At 36.9% G+C, this 24,306-nt stretch overlaps 2 protein-coding genes across 11 annotated transcripts in view; both read left to right on the plus strand.

Annotated features, from left to right (window-relative positions):
• Nucleotides 1-182: 182 nt before the first annotated feature.
• Nucleotides 183-2,841, plus strand: fam89b (family with sequence similarity 89 member B). Its single transcript, XM_084104077.1, has 2 exons — nucleotides 183-970; nucleotides 2,035-2,841. The coding sequence occupies exons 1-2, from the start codon at nucleotides 716-718 to the stop codon at nucleotides 2,302-2,304; spliced, it is 525 nt and encodes a 174-aa protein (XP_083960203.1). The 5' UTR covers nucleotides 183-715; the 3' UTR covers nucleotides 2,305-2,841.
• A 4,976-nt stretch (nucleotides 2,842-7,817) lies between these two features.
• The window catches only part of ehbp1l1b (EH domain binding protein 1-like 1b), a 28,102-nt gene continuing 11,613 nt past the window's right edge, over nucleotides 7,818-24,306 (plus strand). For 6 of the 10 annotated variants that reach the window (XR_014604665.1, XM_084104646.1, XM_084104648.1 and 3 more), the window contains exons 1-15: nucleotides 7,818-8,329; nucleotides 12,769-12,826; nucleotides 13,299-13,394; nucleotides 13,559-13,612; nucleotides 14,919-15,100; nucleotides 15,528-15,667; nucleotides 16,068-16,142; nucleotides 17,551-17,817; nucleotides 19,035-19,196; nucleotides 19,444-19,599; nucleotides 20,746-21,060; nucleotides 21,788-21,847; nucleotides 21,997-22,159; nucleotides 22,609-23,331; nucleotides 23,705-24,100. Coding sequence is in view for 9 of the 10 variants with exons in the window: in XM_084104646.1 (XP_083960772.1) it covers nucleotides 8,226-8,329; nucleotides 12,769-12,826; nucleotides 13,299-13,394; nucleotides 13,559-13,612; nucleotides 14,919-15,100; nucleotides 15,528-15,667; nucleotides 16,068-16,142; nucleotides 17,551-17,817; nucleotides 19,035-19,196; nucleotides 19,444-19,599; nucleotides 20,746-21,060; nucleotides 21,788-21,847; nucleotides 21,997-22,159; nucleotides 22,609-23,331; nucleotides 23,705-24,100 (2,951 nt within the window). In the remaining variant the exon portion in view is untranslated. The remainder of the gene's footprint in view (nucleotides 8,330-12,768; nucleotides 12,827-13,298; nucleotides 13,395-13,558; nucleotides 13,613-14,918; nucleotides 15,101-15,527; nucleotides 15,668-16,067; nucleotides 16,143-17,550; nucleotides 17,818-19,034; nucleotides 19,197-19,443; nucleotides 19,600-20,745; nucleotides 21,061-21,787; nucleotides 21,848-21,996; nucleotides 22,160-22,608; nucleotides 23,332-23,704; nucleotides 24,101-24,306) is intronic. The other 4 variants (XM_084104647.1, XM_084104650.1, XM_084104652.1 and 1 more) reach the window with 4 other exon arrangements.

Raw genomic sequence — 24,306 nt, forward strand, 5'->3', positions numbered from 1 at the left:
TTAGCGGTCGTGAAGGAATGTCATACTATGTGCAGTGGAAAGGTGGCTTATGAATGTATTCCGGATAGCCAACTGTTTTTTGCTTACTATATAGGGAAGGATGCGATTTCGGATGTAGCCATGGTTTTATTGAGATTACTGCTGGAATTGAGAAACAGCGCCTCACTGTGGCCAAACGGCGCACTGGGCGGAGAGATTCAGTGGGCGAGGTTTAGCTGCACAAGACAAAAGAAAACGTTAAACGAAAACAAAGCGGGGCTCCTTGATCTCCCGAACAGGGTTCCCTGACCAGTTTTGCTTATATCCAAGGGTAGGGATTTGTTTTCATCTCGAGCAGTAGAATAAATGCGCTGCTTTACGACGAAATGCTAGTAAGGAAGAGCGGAAAATCAAATGCCTCCTGAAGAGATACGGTGTAAACGAGCTGTTATATAGTTATAATTTAGTTTAGACCAGCGGTTACATATGAGGAATATCGCATATGACTTTTCTTTATATTTTCCGGAAGTTAGTTTTTAGACGTGACAGTTGGTTGCAGTTAAGGTCATGCGCTCACCTTTAGCTTGTCTTTTTATAGAAAGGTTGTACATTTAGGCTAATCTCAATTGCATATTTTTAATGGTGTTAAAAAATAAATTAGGAAGATAACAACACCAGGCCTAGAAAAGTTTCAAACCAGGATTTTATTTTAAAAGCAAATACAGTGAAATCGGAAATGAACGGGTTTCAGTCCAGTCCAGCGGATTGTCCGGCTGGAAGCGTCTGTTCCATTGAAGGTTTGCCTCCGTTACCCAAAGGACTGAGTGGCATCCTAAACTCGAGCGGGGGATCGTGGAGGGACATTGAGAAGGTCTACAGCAAGAGGACACGCATCCAAGCGGATATCAGCAAGTCCAGAGTGAGCGACTGTCTTGGCCGCAGTAAACCAGCGAGCCTTGACGCAGCGCTGGCCGTGCTGCGCAAAGAGATGGTACGAGACAACGCCTGAATGTGCCAGTGTCACCTTCACTGGATATCTGCTAAATTGGCAGCTATTTATGGGTCAAAGACAAATGTCAGAGATTATTTTAAAAGTACATCTTTTAAAAGTATCGTTTAAAACATGTGCTAAGTTTTTTGAAAATGTAAAAGAAATGTAGGCTACATTTATAATCGTAGCCTATTCATTGTAGTTTAATACATTTTTGTAAAACTTTTTAGGTTTACTCCTTTTGACCTGAATACAACTTTTTTTTTGTTCATTAAAACGTCCGAATATTTAAGAACCCCCCCCCCCCCCCCCCCCCCCCCTCTTTTCTTTTTGAAATTTATTTTTTCTAAAGAAAAATGCATAATTAGAAAGTAATATATAATCATAGGCTAATAAAAGATTGTCAGCTTTTTTCAAGAATTTTTATTTATTTATTATTTGTTACAATCTCTGGACAGTTACCCTACCTATAGACATGTTTGACTTGAGCTCCACAAAAAAAAAAAATTAAAAAAAAACAAAACAACTTTTAATTCAGAAATTAAAAACATGGTAATCATTCAATAATATTTTTGTATGACAGTCATTTTAGTTTGAAATGTATTTTAATAAAAGTTTAACATTTTCATTAACATTTCATTGACAGTTTTATTGAAAGCAACATTACACTGTAAAAATTAGCTGCCTTACATTTTTAAGTACAACTAACTTGGATATTTAAGTCATTTCAACTTATATTGCATTAAACTGACTTAAAAAATGTGTTGAATCTTGAATACTTAAAAAAAAAAAGTTGAAAATCGCTTAGCTTATTTTGATTAGTTACGGCAATGTAAAAACATGTCTTCTCCTTACAAAATGTTACATTTTTACTATGCAAACTCATAACAGCTGTTTGAACATATATTGTTTGTACATTAGAGGTAATTAAAATATGTGTAATGTAAAATGTAAAATATGTGTCCACTCTAATGTCAAAATTGTACATTAGAGGTAAATAAAATATGTAATTACAATATGTATGGTAATTCCGCATAGCTCATATGTTCTTGTGTCTTTTGCAGGTTGGTCTTCGACAGTTAGACATGTCCTTGCTGTGCCAGTTGTGGTCTCTATATGAGTCCATACAGGAATACAAAGGAGCTTTCCAGGACATCTCCTCTTCTTTGTGCGAGAGCTCCTTCAACACCGAAAATGGCTATTCTGAAGATGAAGAGGAGGAAGATGAAGATGAAAATGAAGGGGAGAGTGGGGAGACGCTGTTATCCCTTCCTCAGCCCACACAGAACTCCCGAGACCAGTGGATCAAAGACTCTTTCCACATCCCCATTTAAATGAAGCATGCGCTCTCTTAGTTATAGATCTGATCTCCCCTCATCGATATAAACCGTGACAAACATGACTCCATTGTTCGAAGGATTCTATAGGCATCAAAATGATCAAGGCTTTTGTTTTTGTAGGATACTGTTACAATGGTGATTGTAAGCTTGTTTCAGGGGAACCATGGAAAACTGCCTTTTTACTTCCTGTGAAGTCATAAAGACCGGATGTGGACTGACAGGAAGAGGATGTTATGGCCAGAAACAGTGTAGTCTAGAATGTTTTTCTACTTCAAAAATGTTGAAGTATACATAAAAAATTTAATTAAAGACATGCCTTACTATTCTCTCTTTTGATATATCAAGTCACAATTTCATTATATTATATAGATGTGTCAGATGTGTATTATCACTTGTCTATTTTCTTACTTACCAGCATTTGAGATACTGTTTATTTTATTATACAATATTATTTGCCACCTCTGTTTTCCATTAGTAAGTTAAACTTGCATTTTGTACTAAATGAAAAAGTAATAAAACATATCAAACTTTTCCTTTTTGCTGATGGTCTCAAGAATGTACTACAGTAAAAGTGGTTTGTTTCCTTTATAGTTTAGCTATACATTTTTTGTTGTCTGATACTTTATCCACCAATGTCTCAAAATACATGCTCAACACGTTCAAATCAGCTGTCCAGTGCAGATATGAACACATCAGCCATTAGGTGGCACTCATTTCCTTCCTTAAAGTTTGTAAATTGATGTTGTTTTGAGTCATGATGTAAAGAATATTAGAGAAAACAAAATAACTCTTTTGGGAAACATCTCCTTTCCATTGCCTTGGTACCGTTTAGCGCAAAAGAAGATTGCTAGATTCTTTTCCTGTAATGTTTTATCTTTGAGTCAGACCAGATACATTCCATCCGATTAAAACAATTATACTAAATTTGAATGTTTGGATTGAGACTCGTTCAGATCTTTCTGAACCACTCGCTCATTACGCAGAAAGTATAAACAAATGGTTCCAGCTACCCTTGTGCTTATTAGGTAATCCTGCTAGCTTTTTATGCATTAGGGAGAGAAGGGAGGAACAAGTTCAGACACAGGCCAGGCAGTACAACAAAAAAAAAAACTGTTCCATCACTATTATTCATATTATTACAGTAACACAGTGGCTTGTCTTGTAATTTCCATCAAAATTAAAGGACAAATCCAGTGAAAAATGAACCTAGGGGTAATTAACACATGGTTACCGAGTCGATCGTTCCCTGCGATGCGTTTTCATGAAAATCGAATGTATAGAGTTTTATCTTTAAAAACAGATTAGCTCATAACACTAGTATATGGGGCACAGAGTAAGTAAAAGTAAATCGCTAGTTAATACCACTAACAAGGCTCAAAATAGCCTCACACTAACACGGTAGCATAATGAGGGTCCCTACATGCAAACCGAAGCATTGAGAACTTTGTAAGTGTACAGACAGTTTAATAAGAAGATACTTAACAGACAGTACATTACGCGTTTACAGACAGGCGTCATCTTGGAAAACAGTCTCAACTAATCGAGTCACGAACGCCGTGCTACGTTAGATTTCACTATGCGTAATTCCTATCGACCAGCTCACTTAGCACAGCGTTCGTGGCTCGATTAGTCGAGACTGTTTTCCAAGATGGATCCTGTCTGTAAACGCGTAATGTACTGTCTTTATAAAGTATCTTCTTATTAAACTGTCTGTACACTTACAAAGTTCTCAATGCTTCGGTTTGCATGTAGGGACCCTCATTATGCTACCGTGTTAGTGTGAGGCTATTTTGAGCCTTGTTAGTGGTATTAACTAGCGATTTACTTTTACTAACTCTGTGCCCCACATACTACTGTTATGAGCTAATCTTTTTTTAAAGATAAAACTCTATACATTCGATTTTCATGAAAACGCATCGCAGGGAACGATCGACTCGGTAACCATGTGTTAATTACCCCTAGGTTCATTTTTCACTGGATTTGTTCTTTAAGCTTTAGGTTTTATCAAGTCTATATGTAAGTCTATAGCAGTTTAATAAATACAAAATACTCAATCTTCTATGATTCTCTATAGGGTTGACAGTTGATTGGTTCCTCCTGTATCAATAGCAATGAGCTCGCTGCTCAACTTTCAAAGACTTGGTCAGCATTTGCTGTAGCAATTGCAGCGCGCTTTTATAAACCCTCCACCTTCCCCAGCTCCACCTGTATAGATCTGCTACGGGTAATTCATGTGCTATATTGTACAGCAGCAGCAAGTCGTATATGTCTTATATTGGCAGTAGCAAGTCCTGTACTTTCTCTGCAGCAGCAGCAGCGTATGATCTATTCCGCCAAGACCAAACATATCAACATTGTCATTTTCATTACCATGCCAAACACTAAGTTGTCATGACAGAAATAGCAATATACTATAGCAAGTTTCATGTAATATATAACAATATACTGTAGCATTTTCTATTATTCAAATTAATTTAAATGGAGGGGATGTTTGGAAACTTAGTCATGACTCCTGACCACAAATTTTACATATGCTAGCTGATATTTACATAAATTACACTGCAAACTATGTGTCTATAGAATTTTAAATTTTATAAATAGCTATTGGTTTAATCTCTGACATTTATTTGGGTTGAGCAGGTGGATGAACCACAGTGTCTAAACTCTGCTATCCGGGGAGGTCATGGTTCTCCATGCTCACTGCAGCTGCTGTCAGAGTCTGTCCTCCAAAGAATAGCAAACAGTTATTAAAGGTTTCCGTCTGGTGCTCCAGGCTAAGTGGTCGTATGTTTGAGTCTTCGCAGGTAGACAACAAGAACAAAGCTCTGGGCAGTCTTACAGCACTGAGAATTTGTCATTGTCCCACAAGCCCCACTCATCTTGCTGAAACACACTGTGGTTTCCACATTGCATACTTCTTCAGGGAGACAATCTCAAACTCCCCATATTTGGCATGATGGAGTGATTAAGTGGTGAAGGATGTGGCATTTCTCTAGGAAGCTCTATAAATAAAATACAGATGTAAGATATTGTTGGATACAATATCTCAACAAGGAATGTCTGTTAAAAGTAGCTCAAACCAAAGGTCACATTGCTATCTTTTCAATCACATTAATATGAAAAATATGCACTTTCTGTCCTTTGATTAATCTTAAAGGCATACATATTATGGCAGAAATGATTACACATACTTTTTACATACTTTTAAGCATTTTTTAAAACCATTCCCATCATTCTAACGTGAATTTATTTGCATTTTGCCATTCAAAAGTTTGGGGTTGGTAAGATTTTTTTAAATGTTTTTTTTGAAAGACATTTTGTATGCTCATCAAGGCTACTTTTTAATCAAAACTAGCAAAAACAGTAATATTGTGAGATATTGTTAAAATTTTAAATAACTGTTTTCTATTTTAATGTAATTTAAAATGTAATTTATTCTTGTGATGGCAAAGCTGAATTTCCAGCATAATTACTAGTGTATTATGTGTATTAATTACTTACAGTCTTCATTGTCATACGACCCTTTAGAAATCATTCTAATATGCTGATTTAATGCTCAAGAAACAGTTGTGCTGCTTAATATTTTTGTGGAAACTGTAAAACATTTTCTTTAGGATTCTTTGATTAATAGAAAGTTTATTTGAAATATAAACAGCATTTATTTGAAATTGAAATCTTAACATTATAAATGTCTTTCCTGTCACTTTTGATCAATTTAATGCATCCTTGCTGAATTAAAGTAATCATTTCTTTCTTTCTTTAAAAAAAAATAAAAATCTTACTGACCCCAAACTTTTCAAAAGTGATGTGGTTGAAGGAGAACAGTATGTCATCTTCATGTTCTTCGCAAATAAATGAGGCCCTTGTTTTTTTATACCATAAGGTGGTGTGGCACGTCATTATAAGGATGAGGCATTTCTTGATCCACCTAGTGAGTAAGCATGTATTATGAGTGAGCTCATGTCTTAGCCAGATACAAACTCAGCTTGTAATGTCCAGTGAAGGGAGGGGCCCATTTTGGAAATTCATAGTCATGGCCACAAATCACTGTTTCCCAGTAGACTTAAGTCTGTTTGCTAAGTTTTACATGAGCTGGCTCATATTTGCGTTCCTGAAATTAGACTGCAAACTATATTCAACAACTCTCAAAAACAAACCACTGGTAGTTAGTTTCACACTTCAATAATCACCTGTGCTGATCAGTTATTGTTAATGAGCTTTACTGAAATGCACATAGCCTTATAAGCTGGACTATACAGTATAAATTAAGGTAGCATAAGGTATATATTGAACATTGAAGAGTTTTTGAATTTGTTTTGTTTTGTGTTTTGAAATTGTAATGTCAAATTCATTTTTGTTTTAAATACAGAAATATAAGATTATATTAGGTTAGCAGTGAGTGGAAACACCAGACAGGAAGAGGTTAGTGTCACACAGGAATATGACTAAGGGGGTCACCGATTTGGATTCTGGGTCATCAACTGAGCCAAACATTTGTGCTCCCCCTCATAACCCACGCAAGCGGCACCACACTCGTTCCATCCCTCCAGCTGCTTCTGTCCATTTATCCCTCGCTCCCAGGCTTCTAAAATAGATCCTGTGTAACTTGAAAAATCCCCTTGTCAATGTCCACTAAAAATACCCATCGTGATCAAGGACTGGACAGCCTCACGGAGTCTATAGCAGCCCGTAGCGGAGTCTATGGCAGCCCATATGGTACATTTATATGATGTGAAGATGATTTGACCCAAATTAAGTGACAATGCAATGAACGATGAACATAGACCTATTTTACCAAATGGTTCTATGGGCTGCCAAATACTCCCATATGAATGAATGTCAGTCAGTCAGTCAGTCAGTCAGCCAGTCTATCTATCTATCTATCTATCTATCTATCTATCTATCTATCTATCTATCTATCTATCTATCTATCTATCTATCTATCAATCCATCCATCCATCCATCCATCCATCCATCCATCCATCTGTGTAAAGTATTGTCAAATTGCAACATAACTTGGTAAAATGTAGTAAAAGCTACCCAAAATGTTTGGAGACAACATAAATGAACAATCATAAATATGCATGTAGCCTATGTCTACCTTTGAATTATTTTGCCCTAAAGTCACAGACCAATTTTATTTATTTTTATTAGCCATACTGCAAGTCCACAATTCTATTTTCTTTTTTAAAAATTCCTTTCGCAAACTCCAGTTGGTACAGTTTTAGCAACTATATTGTAAATAATTCAATTAGTTTTTTTTTTTTTTTTAACTGCTTTTCATAAAAGCATCACTTTGGACTTTATCTGTAATTTTGCAACTAAGATATTATAATTATTCAAACTTATTCATAGTGCGTCCTCTTCTGACCCCTAGCTGACTGGATGTAACCCCTAATCCTGTCATTATAGTACCTTTCCTACTGTACCTTTCCATACAATGAGGGAGATTTTGCATAGAGCTGCATCATATGCGTGTTTGCATAACCCTTCCCACCAACTCCTGCACTTCTTCATCCACTTTCATCAGTTCATGGTCAGACAGCTGCTTTTTAGAATAATTTCGTAACGCGTGAGTTTCCACGACTCAAAAACGATAAGGTTCCTCAAGATTCTATACGCACAAATGTTTTTGCTCCAAGGCAACTAATTGCAATACACTGACAATCTCTCGCTCTGGTGTGTAACGTGATGCAGTAGTTTCCGTAAATGGTCTTTACTCGATGGCGACAGTTCGGTGGTACTGAGCCGCATGAGGTGCAGCTCGTGCTCCTCAGCAGGAACATTTCACTTTACGAGCCATCTGACAGCCGTATATTTCAGCAGGCTTTACTTTTTGTTCAGTGACGGGACGGTAAAAACACAATTTCCATGTTCCTGACTTCATTCGCGGACACTGCATTTTCTACAGAAGGATGACTTCAGTGTGGAAAAGATTACAAAGAGTTGGCAAAAAGGCTACTAAATTTCAGTTCGTGGCTTCGTATCAAGAACTTGTTCTGGAATGTACAAAGAAATGGTAAGTTATGATTTCTTTTCCGTTATAGCGCGTGTGTGCTTCCTAAATACGCAGTGCTGAAGGGCGGTTCTTCTGACTGAAACAGTACAATGCGCACACACTGTATCTTATTTTAATTTAGCGTTGGTAGTAGGCTAATCTAAATGATTGTGAATAGAACAATTAATACAGCTCTTGATATTAAGACTGTATTTGAAATGCATTGGAGAACGTTGACAGCCACACACACCTCTACTTCCGCCTCCATCACTCGCGCTGTCAACACTGAACATATTATGAACATCCATCATGATAATCTAAGCAGAATAAACTGCTGCTGCTTCTTTTAATTTTAATTTACCTCACTCACATAAGCGGGAGTTATAATTGTTTCATTGTTTCAAATTGAGTGGTGTTGCTTTTCCTTTCTTTTTAGGTGTTGTCCTCTTCATTTTTCGGTTATATATTATATTGTGAGAGCTTAAAAGAGCATTGAATTCCTCTTGACTTCACCCTTAAATAGGCGGGGAACTACTTTATTGCTGTTTTCCAACACAAAACTCAAATATTAAGTTTTGTGCAATATTTGGCTTTTCTTTTCTTTCTTGAAAAAAGTTTTTCATATAAACACAGTGTTGAGGTGAGAGAATTAAACAATTCTACTATTTCTGCTGTCTATCATAAGTGTCTTGATCAGGAGACAGCTGTCGACACAGACAGGGAGTGTTTCGGTCCTCACATGGCGTATCTGTTCTTATCTATGATCAAAGACAGCAATATCATGAAGAATTCAGGCTGATTGGATTTTAAAAAGATACTGTTTTTCAATCACAAGTACATAGCAAAGACAAAAAGGTGTCTTTAAATCAAATTACTTTATCATCACTACACCATACACAAGTGCAACAGTGAGTTGAAATATTGGGTGCATCATTCACCAACATTGCAGTCATGTAATAATGACAGTATAAGACAATATACAAGACTATATGCACAATACACATAATACGCTGTTTGATGATTCTGTTGGACTGGAGAATTTGTTTTAATCATTTTGCTGATATTAACTATTGACAATATTCTATGAACAAGTCTTGGCCTGGCAAATGAAGCAACCCTCCTTTATTCAATGGTTTGTCATCTGCCTTTAGGAGAACTGAATCACTCTGTAATTTAGAGTTAAGCACTATCTGAGTCATAGCATGCCCGAATCATCTTATTGGTGATCTAAATGATCTCAGTTTCACCAATTCTATATTCTAGAAATAAGTTACTCTTTCTTATTTAATATGGACTCATGTTCAAACTTTCAAATTTGTTACTGGAAAAAATAGGTTGGGTCAATAGTAAACTTGAGCAGTCGTAATTGTTGTTATCACCTTATGAGCTTACAGCTGATGTGCAATGTCCTAGATCCTTTTGCAACACCAAGGAAAGAAATTCCTGTATGTCTTTTCCAGAGCTTTCTTTTGCTGACCTAAACGTGTATCGCAGTACAGCTTTCTTAAAATCTCTTTTGTAGAGCAGGTGGTGTTTCTAAAGGTGACAAGAAACTACAGAATGTGTATTTCTGTAAGCACGTCTGATCTTGTGGGTGATTTTCATATACTGCCAGTGGGCCAAAGTCTGTTGATGTTACGCCACAGCTGAGGAGGGTGTGAGCTGGAGATATCAGACAGCTGAAAATGACACAGCGGTTGCTTCTGGGGTAATATAACTTGAACGGGGTGTGTGTATGTGAGCACGTGTGTGTTTATCTGACAGTTACTTTACATGTCAAAGTGAAGAAAAAAGAAGGACTGAATTATAGGAAGAAAATGACAGAAAGAGAAATAATTTTTCGAACCAGGCTGGCAGTCTATTTTTACGTTCATCCGCGCTCTACCCACGTTCCCCCTCTTCTCCTCCTAATTTATCCTTTTAGACCGTTCTGCCCTGTTGCTATTACTAGCTGTAACCTGAGTAAGAGTTGGGTCTCGCTTCTTTTTGTGTAGCGGTTCGTGCTGCTACTGACACACATTACCTTTGCAAACATCAATGTGAACAACAATAGATGATCCAGCTGTACTGTGACATTTACATCTGGACCACGTTCATTAAGAATCATATTCTCGGTTAGTTCAATTTTCCCTTCGTTAAAACTCATGCCATTTCCAACCTGTTTGACCTTCCTCTGTGGAATGCAAAAGTAGCAATTTCTATTCATATTCTGATCATGGTTTTCCATGCAAATAGAATGAATAGGGACTTCATTAAAGCACCATAAAAATATCTTAAAAGTGGTCCATGTGACTCATACGCTACAATAGCTATGTTTCCATCCACTTATTTTTATGCGCATTTTGGAATATGGCATTAAAAAAAAACAATGTATGGAAACGGCAATATGTGCAGAAATTAAAAAAATGCGCATAAAAAAACGTATGCGCACAATTGAGTCAGATTATCCGATAAGAAGACATGCACATAAACTGCGATTAAAACACATTTACCGAATAAATCCCTCGATGTAACAAAAAACTCACATGACTTTGCCTCAACAGAGGATGTGATTGGATAACTGGAATAACCAGTGGACCAATTTCATTGCACAACATCTGTTTGATCTTTCTGAAATACCTCAACCAAAGTTGAAAAAAGATTTTGTATAATGACTTCCCAGAACTGTCTCACATGATTGCATTACATCAGGCATCCAAATGCAAGATAACATGACAGCATTTATTGCGTTTCGTCATTTATGCAAGTCAAGTAATGCAGCAACTTCCATTTTTATTACATATATTTTGCGCCATTTTCCCAGGAAGTGACAATTTTGTTCTCTTGAACACATGGGATGGAAACGCTGCTTTATTCACAAATCTGTTAAAACCATATTCCAATTTTGTGCATAAGTTAAATTTGCAGCTTTGGATGGAAACATGTTTTGAAGCTGTGTAATAGCTTTGTGATGAACAGGGCAAAGCCTCATTTTGTGTTGGAACATCATGAGAGCAAATACTATACCGTTCAAAAGTTTGGGGTCAATAGTAGTTTATTCTTCAATTGATGCATTAAATTGATCAAAAGTGACAGTAAAGACATTTATAAAGTTACAAAAAATATATATTTCAAATAAATGCTGTTTTTTAACAAGCTGTTTCCACAAAAATATTAAGCAGCACAACTATTTTCAGCATTACTAACAATAATAAGAAAAAAATGTATAAGCAGCAAATCAGCATATTAGAATGATTTATATGTGACACTGACACTTTGACATCACAAGAATGATTTGCATTTTAAAATATATGAAAATTGAAAAAAAGTTGCTTTAAATTGTAATAATATTTCACAATATTACTGTTTTTGCTGTATTTTTGATCAAATAAATGCAGCCATGGTGAGCACAAGAGACAAAAAAATCTAAAACTTTTGAACAGTGGCGTATACAACAAATCTTTTTTTCCCCTTCAGTATGCTTAATGACAACCCTTATAGCCCAAAATATAAGTCGTCATTATTAAATGCGAACAGCTGTTTGTAAACACACAGTGAGATCAGAGACCAACACCCCTTGTGCTGTGAGCCAAAGTCAGCTCGGTCATGTGACCTTGCCGAGTTTCCTCCAATTCTTAATGCAGCGAGCATGGCAATGAACAGCTCAGAGGTGTACAATGGGCTCACATCTGAACAATTCACTACAAGTTTATTTAGGAAACGTGCCAGAGCAGATGTGTACATGTACACTGTACACTTGATAAATATGATTTCCATTAATTTGTGTTTAAAGCTCCATACTTATTGATTTGCATTTTTTCTGGCAATATATCATCATAATGTTCTGGATATCAGATATAAGGCTTATATGGGACTACAGGGTGCTGTGTGACCTCAATAAACAGACTTAAACAGCACAGGAACTTTTTAAAAGCTTTTTTTCTTTAACTTGTTTACATTTTCATCTGGCAGTATTGGTAGCAATGCAGGGGAGTGAATGTAATAGATACCACATGTCCCAAATGACACCAAATTGACATTTGGTTATTTAGTAAGACAACATTTCATGCATCAGCCTCACTCAATTATTTGTTCTTGGTGCTTGTTTGTGAGTAAAAGGTTCACCCAGTTTGGATTCGTCTTGTATGCAAGGCCTTGCATCATGTGCTCTTGTTTTGTTTTGGGTTTGAAACAACATTTGGCAGCATTTATTGATTCCTTTCTGCCTCTGGGTAACACTGAGAGACCAGATCGCAAGATCTGTTTCACTGCCTGTAGCTTTTTGTAGACACATACACAAACAAGCAATGCCACTGTGGCTTTCTCAAGATCATTTCGTATAGCCTTTATATGTACTTCCTGCTAATTTAAGCAAGCACTGAAAAGTGATAGTCTTATTGTAGAAGTCCTTATCAATAGTAAAAGACCCATTATTCAACTTGTAAACTCCCACTCAGCACTCTTTTATTTTTGTTTTATAGGCAACCAGACAAACTGAGAGTGGTGTGGACAAGGAGGAACAGACGCATTTGCTCCAAGGTACAAAGATAAACCATCTTTAATTGTCTATAAAATCACAAACCTGACTCTCGATTTCTTCCGTTTCTTCCAGGAGCACACCAAAACCATTGTGTATGAAATGTGCTATATAAATAAACTTGCCTTGCCAATATAAATAAGATATTTTAAGTAATATTATTTAATATTAATCAATGTTTTTATTGACACACATTTTAAATAATATACAAAATATTATAAAATATAAGTCTTGTTCTAGATACAAAATTATTCATGAAAGCAAAGGTAATTTAGTTTATGACTATGCATGTCCAGGAATCCACCATTTCAAGTTGATTTTCTTCCCAAGCTTTCAGTCAGAACAGTGCACTGACACTTAAATTATTATGTTTAACAATGCTTTATTTACAGTGATTTACGAGTGCTTACAATGATTACAACTGCTGTACAATGTGGATTATTATGACTGACAGTGTTGTTATTTTCTCATCAGCTTCATGCATGGCAGCCAGGCATCAAAAATCCCTACAGGGGAATGGTGGTGTGGCCCGTACCTGAGAATGTGGATATTACCGTCACACTCTACAGGGTATGACACCCATCGCATCTTATTATTAGCTATATGATATATGTCTAAATATATTGTATGAACTCATGCAATACACAACTTGTTAAAGATACTGACAAATGCTGAACTATACTATAATTTGTGTCAGTAAAAATTTACTTTTTGAATATGCTTTTGTTTCACAGGACCCACATGCAGATGAGTTTGAAGACAAAGAATGGACATTTTTCATTGAGAATGTGAGTTTTTCAAGAGATTTTGGTCCTTATTGACATTAAAGCATCACACAGATTTGTCGGCTGCACATTCATGATACGAATCCCCCATTCTACTACATACCAAATGTGCACTATTGGACTGAGATCTGGTGACTGTGAAGGCTATTTGAGTATAGTGAACTCATTGTCATGTTCAAGAAACCAGTTTGAGATGATTTGAGGTTTGTGACATGGCACAATATTCAGCTGGAAGTAGCCATCAGAAGATGGGTACACTGTGGTCATAAAGGGATGGACATGGTCAGTAACAATACTCAGGTAGACTCTGGCATTTAAACGATGCTCACTTGGTACTAAGGGGCCCAAAATGTGCCAAGAAAATATCCCTCACACCAATAAACAACCACCAGCCTGAACCATTGATACACGGCAGGATGGATCCGTGCTTTCATGTTGTTTACAACAAATCCTGACCCTACCATCTGAATGTCTCAACAGAAATCTTCCAATCTTCTATTGTCCAAATTTGGTGAGCCTGTGCATATTGTAGCCTCAGTTTCCTGTTTTTAGCTGACAGAAGTGGCACCCCAGGGTGGTCTTCTGCTGCTGTTGTGGTAGCCCATCTGCTTCAAGGTTTGACATGTTATGTGTTCAGAGATGCTTTTCTGCAGACCTCGGTTGAAACCAGTGGTTATTTGAGTTACGGTTATATTTCTGTCAGCTCGAAGCAGTGTGGCCATTCTCCTCTGACCTCTGGCATCAACAAAGCATTTTCTCTTTTTCGAACCATTCTCTGTAAACCCTAGAGATGGTTGTATCCTAGTAGATCAGCTTTTTCTGAAATACTCAGACCAGCCCGTCTGGCACCAATAACCATGCTACATTCAAAATCACTTAAATCACATTTAATTTCTTTAAATTTCATGTTTCTGAAGCTCTTTTTGACCATGGCTACATGCCTAAATGCATTGAGTTGCTGCCATGTAACTGGCTGATTAGATATTTGCGTTAACGAGCAGTTGAACAGGTGTACCTAATAAAGTGGCCAGTGATGTGTAAATGTGTGTGAGTGTATATGTTACCGGCAAAGTGTGTAATCCGGCATTCTATAGAATGCCTAGGTAATGTATAGAATTAGGTAATGTATTTTTTGCAAAAAACATCAGGAATTCTATACATTGCCTAGGCATTCTATACAATACCGGGATTTCACACTCTGCCGGTAACATATGTTATATATATATAGGTAATTCAAAATGCAAAAAGAACAAAATGTGAAAAATTTGCTTTAATTATTCTCAAAGTTACCATTTCTGATGTTCTACAGGAGACAGCTAAGGGCAGTCGGAAAGTTCTGGCTTCTGTGGACTTGAACATGAAGAAGTTTGCCAGTGCAACACACTCACAGACGGACCTGATGCTCAAAATGAAGCCTCTGTCGGTGAAGGTGGTGGAGGCCACGCTGAAGCTCTCCTTATCCTGTGTGTTCCTCAAGGAGGGGAAAGCTACGTGAGTTCTCCCTGTTGACCTCATCCACATGGAGTTCTTGCTCAGGAAGTTATAACACTTGCATATGGTGTTTAATTATTTAGATTCAATCATGTGGGAATGTGACCACAGCAAATCTTTTTTTGTGATTGCACCAAAACCGAATGCATGAAAATTGTTGCAAAAACAAAAGGCAACACGTTCCTTGATTTCGGTTAAAAATATTTGGAGTGTGTTTGAATCCAACAAGAGAAATGGTTTGCTGTTGAACACTGGCTTTAGTTTCTTTCCTGACATGTGCATGTCAAGAAGCATGCAGAGCAGAATTTCCAAAACAATACAGCCTTGTAGAGATGCTGCATTAGATGCTGCAAAAGAATTTCGTGCCTAATATCCATTAGATCAAATAACTTTACAGTTCTTGACCAGTTATGGGTTTCTTCTGTAGGGACGAGGACATGCAGAGTCTCGCCAGTCTGATGAGTGTAAAACCAACAGACATTGGGAACCTGGATGACTTTAATGAGAGTGATGAAGAGGAGGATAAGAGATCCAGTAGTGGGCTTAATCTCAGTACTGCAGCTCCAGGTATTATAAAAAACAATGAACATATACAATGGGGACCAAACGTCTGAAACCACATTGAAAATCTGGGATTCAAAATACATTTTAAACAAGGTAACATTATGATGTAAAATGCAGAAGAAATATACATTGTTTTGCTGATAATATGATTTGTAATGAAAAGTTAAAGCATTAAGTTACAAATACACAATAGATGCATTTTCACTTGTGGTTTCAGACTTTAGGACCCCACTGTATTTATAAAACACTTGCATACTCATGTCTTGTATTCTTTATCTTATATCCTTATTCATCTGCCCTCTTGCATGACTCACTACTGATGCATGTATATTTTCTCTTACCATAGTAACCCTTACTTCCTCACATGCTAGAACTTCTCCTTCTGTCTTTCTCTCTCTGTCAGCACCCCACCTTCCTCTTCGACCAACACGCTCCCAAGAAAAGAGACCTGCATCTATAAAGAGCCCTTCAGCAATAGGTACTAATATTTACATGCTCTTTGCATATTCTCTCTATACACTCTTTTCAGTCATATCACATATCTGATCATACTGATATCATTTTCTTTTTTTTATAAAAATTAAGTTCATATAAAACCACATCCAATTAATTATTTCCATTAGTTGAAATATTCCTAGAATGTTTCAGGAATATGATTTTTCACTGATGTGGTTTTGTTGCATAATTATCACATTCATTCTTTGTCCTCCATTGCATTGACATGCATTTCATCATGAATTTCATGAAAATATTAAATCTAATTTAAAGGGTGTACTTTACCTTTTTTACTCATCCTCCTGTTGTTGTCAGGACCCTCATGTCTTTTTCCTGGAACACAAAAGGAATTTTGAAACATATTCATGCAACTCTTTTTCTTAACAAAAGTTTATGATTCTTCACGTCATTATTGAGATGCATGAAATCTGAAATTGTGTCCAATTTGATTTGATTAGTTTAGATTATTTTAGAATGGTGCATAATTATTTACATGTTTTTATTATGTTAATTATGTCAAATGACATAAATGTAACTGGAAAGACAACTTGCATTTGTCAAATACTGAAAAAATTATACATCAGGCAGTCTCAAAGCAAAATCTTGGCTACGAAATTAATGTACACTACCAAACAAAAAAACAAAAAAAACAATACTTTTATTAAGCAAGGTTGATAAAAGAATCAGCATATCAGAATGATTTCTGAAGGATAATGTGACACTGAAGATGAGTAATGGCTGCTGAAAATTCAGCTTTGCCATCACAGGAATAAATTACATTTTAAAATGTTTTGGAATAGAAAATATTTATTACAAATTGTAATAATATTTCAACTTCTTCAACTTTCAAATTTTTACCAACCCCAAAGTTTGAACTGTAGTATACATTTATTTTTGTATGACGATGAAATAGATTTGCCCTGAGATCACGTGACGGAAAATTTACTTAACTAGTAATTAAAAAATAAATGAAATCTGTCATATGTAATATATGGGAAATAATGACCATCTTAAAATCAAGCAGGGCCTGGAAATTTACTTTTTACAAAATTACTTTTTTGGGACAGACATGGCTTCTGTGAACTGTTGTTGGAAAATAGCATTAAATTCTCCTTTAGTGTTAAAATAAAAATAAATAACAGAAAAATAACAGTGTACAAGTTTGGAATAACATGAGGGTGAGAAAATAATATTATCTTTAGGGTGAATTAACCCTTTAAATGTCTTTTATGACGATGCACCACCATCCTTAATGATACATTCATGACCTTTCTCTCTTTCTCACCTCTATATTTCTATTTTGCCTCGTTGCTTTTCCTCAATACTGCTCTTTTACTTTCTCCTTCACTCTATTGCTGTCTTTCTCCCTCCATTTTTCATGCTAACCTCAGTCAGTGGTAAGGAGAGGCCTGCTGATGGTGTCCTCTCACGCCCAGCGTCTGGCACTATCCGTAACCCTGACCTGCCAGCACGTCCACCTTTACCCACCCCACCCAGTCCAACCCCTCGCACCATGCCCTCACCCGCCCGCTCCAGACCACCACGTCCACCACCCATTGCCCAGCTACAGGCCCCGCCTGACTCCCCCACAGAGCAAAATACTACTGGTTTGCTCCCCCCAGCATTGCCCAAAGTCTTCCAGCCATCCCCTGGCTCAGGTACCATAGCTCGACTTAAATTAAACCACTGGAGGTCAGCAAGTGGCCTGCTATACTGTTAGTTGCTAGTTGACGTTCCTACTTGATTACAGTTATTTGTATGTATGGTTATATGGCTTCTATGGTAACAACGTGTACTTCAATTGGAATTGAAGTTCTTCTCTTCTGATAAAATCACCATCTCAGGTACAATGCCAAATTAGATACATTAAATTGTTCAAACGTGACAGCAAAGACAAAAATGTCTATTTCAAATGCTGTTCTTTTGTCAAAGAATCCTGAGAAAAAATTATAAGCAATGTTTCTTAAGCAACAAATCAGCATATTAGAATGACTTCTGAAGGATCATGTGACAATGAAGACTGGAGTAATGATGCTGAAAGTTCAGCTTTGTCATTACAGGAAAAAAAAAATCATTTTAAAATATATTAAAATGGAAAACAGTTATTTTTAATTGTAATAATATTTAACAATATTTCAGTTTTTACTGTATTGTGATTAAATACATGCTTCTTACAGAAAAATCTTACCAACCCCAAACTTTTCAACGGAAGTGAATATTTATTGACCTTTTCGTGTTGCTAGTCTTATATTTCTTCATAAAAATGTGTCTAAAGCACTGCACAAATGGTAATTGTTTCACTTGAGGAAGTGAAGTCATTTCAGCATTTACTGGTAGTCGGTCATTTTATTGCCATCTCCATTTTCTCCATTTTGGAGCTATTTGGTTTTCTTCCACTCGTCAGAAAATTCCTGGCTGATTTGCGTACTGTTTTTGACAAACACCAGGGTCATATGGTATAATTTCATTCCCTTCTGCATTGTCATCTTTGACTTTACATGGAGGATTTGGCCAAAAGTTTTAGAAAATCTTTTTGATCACTATGAAGCCTATGTAGGGCTGTGAAATGTGGGTATGTGGTGCAAAAGAAATTGTTTCACAGAACTGAGAACTGAAATTCACTATGGCCACATACGCATTGCAAATTTTGAATAGTGACAACCGCAATTAAAAAGAAAAAAGAAGAGTGAGAGCCGTATTTAGCTGCAGTGTGCATGCGTGAATTCATTGACATCCACATTCATGTGTTGCAAATGTTCTTTTACAGTCATCACCCAGAGAAACAATTCTAATAGCGCTTATGCATCTGTGTATTTCTCGACAAAGCCTGGACTACATATTGTTTATCTATCTATTTTTCCCTCTATAATTATAGCTCCTGTGCCTTTTCCAAGAAGACTGTCAGGCTCCGAGGCCCCTCTGGAGGGTCCGGTGACCTCTGACTATCCTCTGCTCAAACTCCCTCGGGCTTCTCTTTCTTCCCCTTCCGATCCCTTCCTTTCTCACTCTCCCTATCTTCCCACTGTGCTCCCGAAAGGTAAAGACTCATGAATTCTACACATTCACAGACTAAATGCAAGTCAGAGTACATTTACTGTAATTATAATAGGAATAGTAAATCTTAGCCTGACTCTAAAGGAAACTTTAAGTTTTTAGCTTTTGGAGAAGTAAGATTCATTTCCTCTTAGCCACTGTCTCTTGTTCTCACTTTTTCTGCATCTCTGACTAATTTTCTTATTTCACGTGGTCTGCGTTCTCTTTGTGTCATTGCACTTCTATCTCAGATTCTTTTGGAGCACCTCGCACCAATGTTTTTAAGCCCAAGATTGTCCCTTGTGCTCGCCCTGTATCCCCCACTCCTGTCCCTCTCCTCGAGCCCAAAACTTCTTCCCTCTCTCTTTCTGAAACGCTTAACCATCCATCTGCTGGCAGTGTGCCAGGTATTGAGAAATCTTCCAGACTGCATGTAAACAGTAGAGGCAGCAACACTAAAGTACAGTTAACAAGTGCACTTAAGGTATTAATTAAATATGTTGAACATTTGTTCACAATCACTTCATTTAAATTTCCTTTTAAATTTAATGTTACTACAAGGAATATATTTAATTCTGCTTTCTAAAGACTGGTCAGAAATTGTAAAAATTGCAATTATTATTATTATTATTGTAAAAAAAAAACTAAAAACATTTTTAAAGATATTTTAATTTACTAAAAATCATTTAAGTTTGTCTTCAAACTGTGTGCATAATTGTTATGCAAGTCGATATTCTGTTCATATTTTTTCCAAGCACATTTTACCAATTCCAAACCACATCAATATTAGTAACTACTATTAATTTAGTATATAATCTATAAGTGATATATTGTTAACAAGGGCTGGAAGTGAAAAACGCTGGATATTCAAATGGCCCAAAAATTTTACTCACACTGAAGTGTCAAAATTATAAAATGCCCAAGAGAAGGATGCAATACTAGAAATTGCAAAAGCAAGTCATGACCATTGGACAGTGAAATGCTCATTGGGTCAGCAGGGTCACAAAAAAGCAGGTTAACTGCAAAATACTTTAAGACTTAAGGTGAAGAATTAGGTGTGAAACCATCAGGAACCCTTTAGTCTCCAGTGCCACCATTTTCCAGAACCTACTTGGAGTCTCCAGTAGTGTAAAGTGTCAGGTTCTCAGAGACATTGCTAAGGTAAACAATCCTAAAATATGACCGTGACTTAATAAGAATCACAAGCGGAAGTGTTGTGAAAATATGATCAGAATAACGACTTAATAATTAAGCACGCACTGTATCATATATTATTTTTCTTAAACAGTATAAATGCTTTTTTTATACATAAAAATATATAGCTGCCTTTATACTTTAGGAAAGGTTCCATCTTCATCATATGTGATTGTCTCTTAAAAAGTTTGAAAGCCCCTACTCTGATGTTTAGATCAATATTTGCTTCAGATAAATATATATTGATTCAAACTCTAACACTTGATCAAGGAATGCCTGTTATTTAGGTTGATCTATCTAAAAACTTCCTTCGCCTGTTTTACTTCTTTTTGTATATATTTTCCATCTTTTTCTCACAGCTTTTGCAGAGCTAAATGAGCGGACGATGGCGGTTTCTACATCTCCTTTCTTCAGTGTCCCTCTAAATGAACCTGCTGTTCCTTTGCTGAGCAAACCAGATCTTGAAGCTCTTTGTGAAACATCTTGCCCTTCTAGTCAACTCCCCAAGCCACCTCCACCCTCTGTCTCCCTCTCTTACCCCATTAGCAAACCTCTACCTGTCTCTTTTACCCCAGCAACTGTCTCCTCCTCTATCTCTGCTCTTGCCCTGTCAACCAGTGAAGCTCTCACAAATGCCCCCTGCTGTTCACCTCAATCTTCTTCTGCACGGTCAGGTACTAAACTGCCTATCGTTTGCTTTAAAAGAGACCGTAATAGGAACTAGTGTGACTGGTGATAGGTCTAACGGTTATAATGTACTAGAAGATTTATTTTGCGATTTAAGGGTACATTTACACAACAATGATGAACTAAAAACGGAAAAGTTTTTCCTTTGCGCTTTTGAAAAGTTCGCTTACAGACCACAGTGTTGTTAAATTGAACACATAATGCGCATGCACATGACGTCACCGTTTCCACGAATTCGCGCCTTTGTAGTTTACACAGAGACCATAACAGTATCATTTTCAAAAACTTGCACTTTGAAACCAGTTTTCAAAAGTTTGCATTTCAGGCCCCCAAAACGCTGTTGTCATGTAAATGAACGGCAAAAATTTATAAAAAGTTTTGTTTTTAGTTGTCGTGTCATGTAAACGCCCCCTAAATTACATCTATCATTAATATAAGGTTTTTGTTGTAACTAGCTACAACCACCACACACGACTAGATTATTTATGTTTGCCATGTCATGCTAGATAGTCCCGCCCACAGGGAACTCTCATTGGACCAAAATCCCACTTTAGAGATTGCTTATTTGCATAAAACTCTGCAATGACGGTTCCACTCACGTCATCTCAAATCAGCAGTTGTCTTTGAAAATGAATTCAAAAATTAAAACTTAATAAACCGCATAATACATCAATAAAATTCTTTTTTTTTTATTGTATGTCAATTGTTTTCCAGAAATATCCAGGGAGCTCAACACACTTACAGAGGAGGATCAAACAAATCCATTTTTACAAGGTGAATAAGTATTCATTAATATATTAATGACTCTTGTCATTAATGATGTAAAAGGCCTAAAAATGATTGAAACCCAAATAGATTAAGATTGATTAGCTTTTATTTATTTTAATAATTATTCTGATTCAATTTGCTGTTATGTTCCACAGATTTACTCGCTGAAGAACTGAAGACCTCCGAGCCCAAACAAGAGCAACATCGGACAGTCTGCAGCATTAGTATAGCGAATCAACAATCTCCTTCCTCCCTCCATCAACCTGAAACCAGCAGCACTGAAAGAAAAGAGCTCAGACCTGCCACAGCTGTAAAAAGGTGGGAAATTAAAAAAAAAATTGTTCTGGCATCAAGTATAATTCACTAATAACATAATATCAACTTTGCAGACACAGTCTGATTGGCAGAGGTGTAATCAGAATTTAGTATTTTGCTCTGTTTATAAAGCGTTTCTGCATGAATATGCATTTAACTCTTTAAATGAGAAAAGCTGTTCCTTAATACCAGTAGGGGAAATGCATGACCTTGTGATGAGCCTATCATAAACAGACCATGACATTTGCCTACACCAGCTGTGTAAATGTTTGAACTCTCCATTGCTTTCCCTCACCACTCCAATCCTGCATCTCTCTTTCGCCACTAACATTGCTGCCACACAAAGTGCTGTCTAAGGAAAAGCTGCATCTAATCTTACCAAACACTGCCATGCTTTGTGGCTTCTCACCCCATATTTGACACCTTTGACACCAAGTATCTTTGTCCCCCAGTCTTGGGCCTGTTGGCAAGTCATCTTTAGACACATCTGGAGTACCGCCTGTGGAAGCTCCCAGATCTGAGCAATTGGACATTGGGACTGTCCCTCCTCCACACCCATTCTCTGCTCCAGCAACAATACCTCACTCATCAATGGTTTCCACTCTTACAAAGAAAAATCAACAAGTTTTTATTGCAGAGAAACCACCTTTGGCTGAGGAAGAGCCTGATTTTAAAGTGGCCGATTTTGATAAAGTGATCATTACCTCTCAACCCATTAAAGATGTTACTATTAGCAGTCGCCCTGAGAAAGAATCACTCAAAATTGACACTGAACAGCCAATGCAGTCCAGTCTGGTTCAAACCTTTTCAATAACCGATGATGACTTACTAAAGCAACCAGAAAACACAATAATTGAATCAGCAGGGGAAATTCCTCCAAAAGAGGAACTGAATGAGCAGAAAGCGAAGGGCACTCTGCTTTGTGCCGACCTCAACAAGTCAGACGAGGACAAGATAATCAAGAAATTTGCTTCAACTGTGGTTACCCCTACAGAACAAAATATCCACAAAGTTTTATCCAGCTCATCACCTCCACAGCAAGAACCTACGGATCTTCCCAGGGAAAAAAGTCAAGTGTGGGTGGAAGAAGTCCTTGCATCTAAGGTCGACAGTAGTTTGAGAGAGCAAAAGTCCCATAAGGATCAGCTGGACAAGATTTTAACTATTGTGGAAAGGTGAGTGTGTTGCTCGCATGGTACTATTACACTCCCAAACTGCTGCAAACTTTCCTCTTTTGTGCTACTTCCTGTTTCAATAAACCCTTATCTGTCCTTTAATGACGTTCATTTGAATAGTTAGGCAAATAAAATTCTGTTTTATAGATAACACATTTTAAATATACTAACTGACCTCAGTATGAACAGATGGGTTTGTTATATCTTCTTCGCCAACCACAAAATGACACTTCTGTAGAATTACATCATCAATTCTCCAGAAATTTGTATTTGAACTTACTAAACTCTTTACTAAATGCTAATTTTCTTATTTTTCTCTATCTGTAACTATTTTCTTCCTGTCTCATTCTTCTGTTCCCTGTTATTCTCTCAGTCAAAATGAAATGGCCTTCACTCCAGATGACAGGCCTAGCATTAGCCTCAAAGCAGCTGCCCCTCAGATAACAGCTCTGCCCAAAGAGCTTCCTCCTATTCATCCCCAATCCCTGGAGCCCAAAGTCCTTAAATGCATCTCAGAAGAAACTCCAGCAGTCAGTGAGCCGATTGTAAAGGAGTCAGACAGCACAGTGTTAACGCAGAAGAGCATAGAGGTCCATTCACTTCCGTTCACCCAAGCAGAAGTGCCAATCTGGAGTTCTCTGGAAGAGAATGTAAAAGATCAGGAGGAGGAAACAAGAGATGAGGAAATAAATAAGCACAAAACGCCTCACAAGATGCCAAAAGAAGAAAATAAAGCTGAAGTGTCCTCAAAAAAATCTTTAGATGGAGGGTAAGAGACATTTTGACAGTGCTCAACATGGTCTCTAATGTTCAGCCATGGCCGAGTGCTTGCATGCTTGAGCTTTGTCACATGTCTCATACGATTAAGTGTGTTAAAATGGTATTTTGGGGCTTTTGTGCACTCTCATGCGTCATTAAGAGTGAGTTTCGGCAAGCCATATTTGATGAATTGGATATAAATGTGCTGATATTGAT

The sequence above is a fragment of the Abramis brama genome (genome assembly GCF_963993115.1).
Source record: "Abramis brama genome assembly, chromosome: 25".
Taxonomy (NCBI): Eukaryota; Metazoa; Chordata; class Actinopteri; order Cypriniformes; family Leuciscidae; genus Abramis; species Abramis brama.